General features: G+C 54.2%; 1 protein-coding gene across 2 annotated transcripts; it reads left to right on the forward strand.

Moving 5' to 3' along the window:
• LOC113841849 (ciliary microtubule associated protein 1A-like) lies at window positions 1-5,712 on the forward strand. 2 transcript variants are annotated; one of them, XM_038180483.2, is made up of 7 exons: window positions 1-134; window positions 394-520; window positions 1,146-1,346; window positions 1,782-1,883; window positions 2,064-2,185; window positions 2,638-2,778; window positions 3,609-5,712. In XM_038180483.2, the coding sequence occupies exons 2-7, from the start codon at window positions 415-417 to the stop codon at window positions 3,690-3,692; spliced, it is 756 nt and encodes a 251-aa protein (XP_038036411.1). In that variant the 5' UTR covers window positions 1-134; window positions 394-414; the 3' UTR covers window positions 3,693-5,712. The 2 variants fall into 2 exon arrangements, with proteins under 2 accessions (XP_038036411.1, XP_038036410.1); XM_038180482.2 differs by lacking the exon at window positions 3,609-5,712 and having other exon boundaries at window positions 2,638-3,198.
• The last annotated feature ends 4,849 nt before the right edge of the window (window positions 5,713-10,561 follow it).

Genomic DNA, 10,561 nt, shown 5'->3' on the forward strand with positions numbered 1-10,561 from the left:
CTGACACCCTCCCCCAGAGTCAGAGTCTGTCCTGAGCTCTGCCTGTCCGCAGCAGCTCTCTGTGCCCTGTGACTGTGAGCAGCCACAGCAGCAGCGCTCATCCTCACCGAATTTTCCTTCCAAGGCTAAGAAAGGTGAAGTGGAGCTCCTCCCGCAGGGAGAGGCGGGTTTCAGACCTGGGTTTTGGGACTGGAGATTCAGCTGTCGGCCTGCTGGTGAAAGAAGCAGCGATAGCTTTGTTTCCTCTGAAGGCTCAGTACCGAGGCACAGAGGGACGGGGGAGAAGTCCTGTGCACCAAGCGGAGCACTGGCACCTGAAAGAGAGGGGCAGAGCTGAACTCCAGGCTCTTTCGGGGCAGCCCATCAGTAACTCCTCTGCTCTTCTACCTTTAGGCTTTGGAGACACCTACCAGCATGGACGGAGCCTTTGTGGGGACGTGGAGACCTCACCGCCCCCGCGGCCCGATCATGGCCCAGTTCACCACCCCTGGGCCCAAGTACTCCATCCCAGGGGCAACAGGTACCGCAAACAAACCCAGGGCAGGCGGCACATCTAGGACATCGCTGCTCACAACAGCCCAAAAGTCTTTTTTTGGCGAAGCCTCCGTGCCCCCCAGGCCTGGCAGAGGAAGGCTGATACTTCCCCTCACCCAGGAGAGCGCTGCTTTCATACCAGCAAAAGCAACGGCCTGGGCAGCATTTCCTGGCGCTGTTCCCATTGGCACTCCAGGGAAGTCAAAGCCTCACAGAAGCCACCTTCCTGTTGGCTTGCCCTCGGCTCTCCAAGTGTCTGTGGGGTTACACTCTTGGATAGCAGCTGAATCCCAGGGATGCTCGTTATGGAGTGCCAACACTGGTGCTCCAAGCAGTGTTTTTGAACCGCTGGGTGCAGGAAGCGTGCTGGCCACACATCGGCTGTCTCTATCTGCTGCCTTTGCAATGCAGCTACAAAGCCATTTGTGCTTCTTGGCTGACTCTTCTGCACCCCAAGCACTGCGTAACTGGCTTGTGGTTGTAGTAGTCTTGGAGGAAAAAGGCCCACGGGAGGGGAATTTGGGAGGATGGTGACTCCAACTGCGCCTCTTCCAGCGGAGCTTGAAGCGTGCAGCCTCCTGGAGGTGCCCTTTGTGTGCTTTGCTTCCTAGGTTTCGTGGGCCACAGTCCCATCAAAAACCGAGCCCCTGCTTACACTTGCAGAGGGACCAAGCCACCCGTGACCGGCGGCTGCGGTCCTGGTCCCCGCTACTTCGTGGAGCCTGACATCACCAGGACGGGGAAGTACGTGCCTCCAGGCGCCCACATCCGGGGACTTCCCAAAATAAACACTGAGGTCACACCCGGACCAAGTGAGTAGCAGTTCTCCAGCTCTTCATCCCAACAAGACCACAGCACCCCACTTCTGCCCTGGCCTAGCAGGGGAACAAGCCATAAATGTGGGCAGCCATAAACGCCCTCTGAGAAGGAGACCTGCCATAGACCACGGGCTGTGGGCAAGGACCATGGGCTGTGGGCAAGGACCACGGGCTGTGGGCAAGGATCCAGAGTCCAGAAAGAAGGTGGCAGAGGCGGGGGGCTGACAAGAGGGACAGCAGGGCAGGACAAAGCTGCGGGGTGCAGAGAAATCCCCCTCGGTGCTGCCTGTGTCCTCCAGCACAGGGCAGGAGGAGCTGCCAGAGAACTGGCAATTTTGCAGCTCTTCTGAAGAGCCCCTCCTTGGGATATCGCCTCTGTGTCTGGAGAAAAAGACCAGCACTTGACTGCTTTTCTTCTCTTGGCCCCAGGCGATTACCACACGGAAACATCCAACAAGCACGTCTTTAAATGTCCACCCGTGCAGTCCATGGCCTTCCGGCACGAGGCCTTCCGAGCAGACCGACCTCCAGGTAAGGCGACCCCGGGCAGGGCAGACACTTGCAGCCTGCGCGAGCTCCAGGGACAGCCTGCTGCTGCTCCGCCTTGGCAAGGGGCCGCTTCCAAAGCCTCCCCCTGACCTGTGGGGAGAGAAGCAGCAGCTTCTCACTCAGGACCCCATCGCTCACCCTCTCTTTTTGCTCCTCCTGCAGGCCCTGGCACCTACACCTTACCCAGGCTGATGGGACCTAACACAGCCTATACAACCGCCAGCCCGTGCTACTCTATGAAGTGGAAGAGTAAGCACGATCGCTTCGATGCAGACCTCTCCAAGGTGAGCAGTGCTTCCCTTCTTTTCCACACTGCCTAGTGACCCCGAGCTGCTCTCCTCGTGCCACGAGGGCTCCAAAGCCTGCTGCATCCTTGCTTAGGGCAGGCTTCTGTGCACCAAGAGCAAAGCCAGAGAATCCACAGCTGTGCTCGCAGGGCCACAGAGCACTCCTGCTGTTCCAGCGGGAAGACAACACAGGGATGCTCTGCCTACACCTGCAAGTGCCTCACTTTCCAGCTCTGGCAGTTTTGATGATGCAGAGCTCATCAGAACTGATGGCTACCTGCCTGACGCTCTGGAACATGCCCCTCTTTGGAGGGGAGCAGGCTGTGCCACCGCCGACATTGTCCCAGGCTTTCCACACCCCTTCTCTGTTAAGGGTGCAGCCCTCGTGGGGAATCGGGAAGGAGAAACCTGTGAATTTGTACCCATCGAGGTCCCCGGCTCTCTTGCAGACTCCCGGTCCCGCCGCATTCCCAAAGATTGAGGTGGATACCTACAAAAGAAGGGCACCCATCTACACCATGGGAGCCCAAACCAGAATTGGAGGGGACAGAACCATCAAGCCTGGGCCCGCGGACTACCGCACTGGAAAGGTAAGGCAGCCTGCTCGCCTCTCCTGCTCCGTTTTCCAACGAGCAGCCTTCAAGCATCTCCCCCTCCTGCTCAGGCTTCAGAGAACAAACGGGCTTCTCACTGCAGGCACCAGCTGCAGGACAGCAGGCCTGCTCCCTGCCCCAGACCCTAGCAGAGGAAGGGCAGAGGACACGGCTTTTCCCTTCCATTCCCTCCGCCCTTACACACGACTTGCTCATCCATCACCATCTGTGAGAGTGGAGCTTGGGGACACCCTGCAGATACACGGGGAGGGGAATCCAGCAAAGGCTAGGCTTGGAGAAAGTTCTGGATCCAGGGCAGGTCCAGCTGAGCTTGCCATGCCAGATGGAATAACCGTCCTTTCAGCCCAGTTTCCTTTTGCACACAAGAGCTTCTCTTGAAGTGGAATGAGACAAAAAGCAGACAAAAATCAGGGAGGTCGTTATTTACCTCTCCCATATCTGTGGTGATGACTGCTTGCCCCAAACGGCAAGCAGGAAGAGCATCAAAGCATTTCCAGTGCTCGGCTAACATGGGAGGTTTTGAAAGAGCGTGCCACCAGGACAGGGAGAGTTAGCTATAGCTTCCCAGGCGTGCATACAGCTGTGGATGAGACATGCAAAGTGCCCGTAGCCACCCCTGTTAGAGCAGGCTGCCTTCACTGCAACAAGTCTGCTCCAGCAGGAAGCTGAAGCAGCGCTGCACTCACATCCTGACACGGAGCAGTAAGAGAGAGGCATACAGGGACTGGCTAGGAACAGGGGGATGTGTGGGACAGCAAGAAGGACCCTTAATGAACCCCTCTTTTTTTAAACTTTTCCCCTTCCAGGTGACACTGATCAAGCCCCAGGCACCTGAAACCACTTTTGGAATCCGTCACTCCATCTATACAACTCCACTCATAGTGGAATAAAAAGAAGTTCCCCAAAAGACCTGGTTTGTTCTCCTTGAGCTATGAGGAGAGGAATGAGAAGGAAGGGAAGCGGGGTGTGAGTGAGGAAGTTTCCTTTTCCCTCTGTAAGGTTAAAGCCTCAGCAAGAAGAGTTCAAGAGGAGAGCCCCACAATCCAAAGGGCACGCAAGACAGCCAGATCTACCGGCACCTTTTCACCTGCGTGCCTTCAACCCACTAGGCCTTGCATCCTGATTGCTCCCTTCACCCTGTGCCAGGGCCGTGCCTCTCCTGCAGGCTGCAGTGCTCCTGGCTGAGGAGAGATGCCAGCCCCACAAAGAGCCATCAGAGCTCAACGCCGCGCCATGACAGCACTCAGGGCCTTCCCTACCCACTCGCACCCCACAGCCGAGCATCCTGGAGCTGCACCATGCAGCTGCTGCAGGGAACTTTACGCCAAGCGTTTACCACCTGCCTCGTAGCTTCCGGCAGCATGCGAGACTGCAGCAGGCACCAGAAGCACCAGCACTTCACGTGGTGATGCTGCACATTGACTTCCCACCCTAAGTTCCCTTTCTGGTGCAGTTCCCTTCCCCTCTTGCGGCAGAAGCCAGATCTTAGGTTACAGGCATTTCCTTTTCTTCCCCATGGAGTACCGTGGGGGCTTTTCCCTACACCATATTGGCATCTGCCAGCATGGGAAGTCTGAATCAGCAGAAGCAGCTTGCTTTTCTCAACATCTTTCCCACCTTTTTGGCCTCTGAAGATAGCATCTAGGTCTGCTGCATAGCAAGACATAAGCAACTCATAAGGGAAAAGCCACTGCCTGTGAGAACAGGCACAAGAAAGAAGTAAGAGAAAGTACACTGAAGGGGACCAGACCTGTTATTTTTAAAGGCAGCACATTTTGCACATGCAGAAGAAAGGTTTCTGTGACGATTTAGACTTTTTGCCTGTGAATGACTTTCTGTGATTGTTCCAATACATTTCCTTTTCATCATTAAAATCAGATTCACACTGAACTCCACTCCTCCTGTTCTCTGAGCTCACAGGGCTAACCCCAGTGTGCTCAATGTTGGAAAACAGAACGTACTGCAGTACGCCCCCTCCCAAGGGGAAACTGTGATTTACAGTCCCAGCAGCAGACAGAGAATTGAGATAAACTAGTTTTGATGGCAGCAACCATGCATAGACACAGCTCATAATGCAGCTATCAAGGGTCCATTGAAGACACAGCATTACGACTGACTTCTCTAGTTCTAGTACTGTTCTAGTTCTCTTAGTTCATCAGGAGAAAGGTCAACATCTTCTAACCTCCCAAACAAAAGCAGCTCAGCAGAATGTGCAAAGCACCCACTCTATGTGCCACAGAAGGACTTCAGTTTAGTACAAAACTTTATTCATACCAATACTGCAAAACTACAAAAGTGAACACAGAATCTGAGCAGGCCTGGAGCCTGTCCCATCCACCAACCTCTGGAACAGCAGCAAGGCCCCAGACAGCTTTATTTTATTAACAAACTAGAATATGCAAAACTTTTCAGTTTAACAGCAGTTTCAAGATTTGGCTCTGAAAGGGGGTGTCTGGAAGAAATCCTCCCCAACAAGCCCATATTGGCTAGATATTTCCTTTGGCCTCATCCTGGAATCACTTAGCAATTTCTTTGCCCTTCGACTCATCCGGGTCCAGATCTGGAAACAGATGGTGGTCTCCTTTGTTTAGCTGTGCCAAAATGCCAACCAAGTACTACTGGGACTAGTTTAGGTGTTGTTTTTTTTTCCAAGTTTGAGGAGAATGTGCAGGGAAGAAGAGTAGGAATGGAGGCATCAAGGACTTTGGTTCTTATCGCTGCTTCTCTATTAAATGCGGCAGCTCCCAGCAATGTCTCTGTGTGGAGGAACGATGGGTGAATTGACAGACCGCTTTGATTTCAGAAGCGGATGACTTCTGAGGAAAGGCCACTGGAACAGCCTGGTCTTCATGATGGTGGCCATTTCAGTTTGCTTTAGCTGTTGTAAATAAAGACCTGGTTTTACATTTTTTTACCCAGGTGTTGTGTGTTTTTTAATTTCTCCTCCAGCTCCTGGCCTTGCCCCGGGCTCCTGTCTCAGGGTACTTCAGCCCGTTTCTGCCAGCTGCTGCCCGTGCCCTGCTTGTGCCTGTTGACACATGCTTAACCCTCTGAAACAGAACTGCAACATTTGGAAGTTCTTGGAGAACCTGAGAAGGTATAACCTGTTCGCGTGCTGGAAAATAGCCTCTCCCAGCAGGAAATATTCTGAGAAAGTGCCGTACCTGAGACAATTCACAAGTATGAATTCAAGGCGGGTGTGCAGGGTAATAACAGCAACACAGTAGTTGATCGCCATTTGCCGAGGCGATCGGCTCCGGGGCAGACGCGTTCTGCAGCGGAGCGGGGGATCGGGCCAGGCAGGGCTAATTTTCCGGCATCGAGCCGACTTCAGGGAGCCGCCAGGACCCGGCAGCCCTCCTGAGGGAGGCTGACGAGGCGAAGGCGGAGCCAGCAGCGCCCCCTCCCCGGCCGTTCAACAGCTGCCCCTAGGGAGCGCGGCGAACAGGGCGGGCAAACAGGGAGTGGCGCGGCAGGGCGAGCAGGCAGGGCGAGCAGGCAGGGCGAGCAGGCAGGGCGAGCAGGCAGGGCGAGCAGGCAGGGCGAGCAGGCAGGGCGAGCAGGCAGGGCGAGCAGGCAGGGCGAGCAGGCAGGGCGGAGAGCAACCCCCTGCCCACACGAACACCTCTTAACGACAGCCGTTAGCTAGGTGATAACGGTCTCCACCAGGCACGGTGCGCTCTCCAGGAGGTCGGTGTACACCCAGACCGACTGCCCGTTAAAAAATGCAGCGGTTCAGGTCACGGGATGCAGGGAGTGTCAGAGCCTGCTGCTGCCGTCGGCGGGAGGCAGAGACGCTGCGTGCGTGAGGTGCGAGCAGGTGGATGACCTGATCCGCATGGTGGCGGAGCTCAAGGAGGAGGTGGAGAGGTTGAGGGCCATCAGGGAGTGTGAGCGGGAGATAGACTGGTGGAGTAACTCCCTGCAGGGCCTCAAGGAGAGGTACCGGGGTGAGACACCCCAGATGGGGGTGGACCCCCTGCCCTGTCGCCGTCGGGCGGAGGGAGGGGATCTGGGAGTTGAGGAGGAATGGAGACAGGTCCCTGCTCGACATGGCAGGCGATGCCCTCCCCTTCCGGCCCCACCTTCCCAGGTGCCCTTACGAAACAGGTTTGAGGCCCTGGAGATTGAGAGACCAGCAACTGAGGAAGAGGTAGAAAGTGTTCCCAGGAGGATGCCTAGGGCGAGGAGGTCGACTCCACGCCTCAGGACTGCCTCCACCAAGAAAGACAGGAGGGTGATTGTTGTGGGAGACTCTGTCCTTAGGGGAACAGAGGGTCCTATTTGTCGGCCTGACCCTACCCGTAGGGAAGTCTGCTGCCTCCCTGGGGCCAGGGTCAGGGACGTCGCCAAGAAAGTCAAGTGCCTGGTACGGCCCACTGACTACTACCCGCTACTGGTCTTTCAGGCTGGTAGCGATGAAGTAGCAACGAGAAGTCCGAAGGCGATCAAAAGAGACTTTAGGGATTTGGAGCGACTACTTAGAGGATCAGGCGCGCAGATTGTGTTTGCCTCTGTCCTTCCGATAGGGGGGATCGAAGCAGAAAGGTGTGCTGTTCACATAAACTCGTGGCTTCGAGACTGGTGTGACCGGCAGAACTTTGGGTTCTTTGATCACGGGAAGGCCTATGCTACACCGGGCCTGATGGCACCGGACGGGAAGGGCCTCTCTCGGAGAGGGGTAAGGATCTTTGGTCAGGAGTTGGCAGGGCTGATAGATAGGGCTTTAAACTAGAGCCGAAGGGGGAAGGGGCTAAAACCAGGTACGCCGGTGAAGACCTAAGGGATGGTATGCTAGAATCAGAGGGGCTGTGTGCCAGTGAGATCCTTCAGTTAGATCCACAAGGTGCTAAGTGTAAGGAGACGCACCTGAAATGCTTCTACACGAACGCACGCAGTATGAGGAATAAAATGGATGAGCTAGAAGTCCTGGCCCAGTCCCGCAACTACGACATCATCGGCATAAGCGAAACCTGGTGGGATGAGTCCTGTGACTGGGGTGTTGCGATAGATGGTTACAGGCTCTTCAGGAGGGACAGGCAGGGTAGGCGAGGTGGTGGGGTGGCGATGTATGTGAAGCAGGGGCTGGACTGTGTGGAACTTCAGGTTGGCGATGGCAAAGTTGAGAGCCTCTGGGTAAGGATCAAGGGACGAACGAATAAAGGGGATGTCATTGTGGGAGTCTATTACAGACCGCCTGGCCAGGACGATAGCGCCGATAACTTATTCTTTACAGAACTAAGAGAGGCCTCGAGATTAACTCCCCTTGTCCTTATGGGGGACTTCAACCTGCCAGACGTTAACTGGGAGTGCCACACGGCTGACACGAGCAAGTCCAGGAGGTTCATGAAGCACCTAGACGATAACTTCTTGGTGCAGGTGCTAACGGAGCCAACTAGGAAAGGTGCCCTCCTAGACCTGTTGCTAGAAAACAGAGAGGGTCTGGTGGGAGATGTGGTGATTGGTGGCCGCCTCGGTCATAGCGACCATGAAGTGGTTGAGTTCAAAATTTACGGTGACAGAAGGACAAGTGCCACCAAAACCTCATCCCTAGATATGGGGAAAGCGGACTTCAGGCTGCTCAGGGAACTAGTCAGCAAGGTCCCCTGGGAAGCTGCTCTTGAAGGCCTCGATGTCCACCAGTGCTGGTCATTCTTTAAGCGATGCCTCCTAGAAGCACAAGATCAGGCAATTCCTAAATATCGCAAGTCAGGCAGGCGGGGCAGGAGGCCGGCGTGGCTGACCAGGAACATTCTGATGGAGATTAGGCGGAAACAGAGAGTGTTTCGCTACTGGAAGGAGGGCCAGGTGTCATGGAAAGAATACAGGGATGCTGTTCGTGTTTGTAGGGAGAAAATTCGTGTGGCTAAAGCACACCTAGAGTTGAAGCTGGCTGCGTCTGTGAGAGAAAATAAAAAGGTTTTTTTTAGATATGTGAATGGAAAAAGGAGAACTAAAGAATACAGTATCAAGATCTTACTGCTACAGGGAGGCAGAGAGACAAAAAGCTCTCATTTTGGTTGCTTTGGCCTCTCCATTAGGGACCATGCTGTCTGCAACACTCCCTCAGCCTCCTGATCTCTTCCAGCAGCACTATCTTGTTGTCGACGGAAGGAAGACACAGACGCTCAATATGAGTGATCAGTGAACTTCGATTTATTGGATAGCTCAGCCGTCTTTTATATGATTCAATATAATTAGCTCATACATATTGCAAAAGCTAAGCTCACTATTGGTTAGTGCAACTTTCCCTATCTTATCAGCTAGCTCCTCATTCCCTCAACCGTTATCCCGTCTTAGGTACTTTCCCATCCACACACTGACACAATGCCTTTGTCCCTTGATTGGCTTCCCGCCATCGGCCAGACTCATTTGAGCTGCGTTCGATACTTTTTTAGCTCGCGACCTCCAAGTTGTTCAACATTCACATGACCTACTTCACTTAACCATTCCTCCACACTATCTGTCCATTCATCGCTGTGTTTAGGGAGCTTACGGTGACCAAGTCTTTCAATTCAGTTTCCCTGGAGATGGATGAAGTGGCTTTCATGAAATCACCCCAGGAGAGTTGGGGCAGCAATAACAGTACATTTTCTGCTGATACTACCTGTAGCTTGCAAGTACTTCGAGCTATCACATAAGCATACCCACGGTTACGTGTCCCCTGGGTTTAAGTGCCCCTAGGTTAATTACCTCAAGCACTGTCCTGCAGTTTATTTAGTACAAGGGGCGTGTGAGACGCTTGGTGCTCCCAGGATGCCCTTGTGAGGGGCTGGGAGGGCAGGAGGTGCTTAAGCAAGGTGTGGGGTGCTCCCAGGGCACTTGTGAAAGGGGCTGGATGCACACAGGGTGCTCGGACAAGGAGGGGGGTCTGCCCCTGTCCCCACCACCCCAAAGCGGGGACATGCGGTACAGGGGGTACGACAAGGATGCCCTCGGCCTGGCTGCTGGGCTTGGGGGCATCATGGACAACAAGGGGGGCAGCGGAGATGAGGAGGAAATTAGGAACACCAGGAGGAAATGGTAATTTCAGGAGATCGGGAAGAAACAACTTCCCACCCTCAGTCCATGTCACATGTACCACAATCTTCTACATCGTCTCAGACCCTCTCCAAGTACATGGACACTACACACATTTTCACTGCCACCACCCTCAGGGCCCTCCCTACCCACTTGCACCCCACAGCCAAGCATCCATCCAAATTTTAGATTTCTTTCACCCATTTTTTTTTTATTCTTGTTCTCCTGAAACTCGAGAACCTGCTGCCTCAGAGCCCAATTTCCCTGTTTTCCGGAGAAATGGTGTGTCTTCAGTGAACTGAGACACAGGGATGTGAGCAGTGCTGCCCTAGCTCCAAAGCTGTAATCATTCATTGCTCTGCAAGATCTTCCTGTGCTGTTTCAGAGGAGGCCTTGTCTCTCCAGTATTCTCTCAGAACAAAAGTTTACATCACACAGGATCGTAAAATCATCCAGGGTAGGAAAAGACCATTTACTCCCACCTTTAAACTAGTCCTAAGAGGATTAGTTTAAGTCCCTGGTTGGAGACTTGTCCCCAGGGACAGAGCCCAGCTCCACACCGCAGCCTGGGGGGCACAGGGCTGGCATCTCCCTGGGCTGAGGCCAGAGACACTTTACCAGATGGGGTCCAGCCCAAGCCTTGGAGGTAACAGCCCAGATGGGGTCACCATGGTTCTGAAGCCTCTATGCTGTCATAATGCGTTTCCATGGCGATGCCGTCCCCTATAAAAGCTGGCAG

This window comes from Anas platyrhynchos, chromosome 5, assembly GCF_047663525.1.
Source record: "Anas platyrhynchos isolate ZD024472 breed Pekin duck chromosome 5, IASCAAS_PekinDuck_T2T, whole genome shotgun sequence".
Classification (NCBI taxonomy): Eukaryota; Metazoa; Chordata; class Aves; order Anseriformes; family Anatidae; genus Anas; species Anas platyrhynchos.

Coding starts and splice junctions, on each gene's coding strand:
- LOC113841849 (XM_038180482.2), top strand. CDS start 415: ATGGACGGAGCCTTTGTGGGGACGTGGAGACCTCACCGCCCCCGCGGC. Junction 1,347..1,781: donor TGAGGTCACACCCGGACCAA/GTGAGTAGCAGT, acceptor TCTTGGCCCCAG/GCGATTACCACACGGAAACA. Junction 2,186..2,637: donor TCGATGCAGACCTCTCCAAG/GTGAGCAGTGCT, acceptor GCTCTCTTGCAG/ACTCCCGGTCCCGCCGCATT.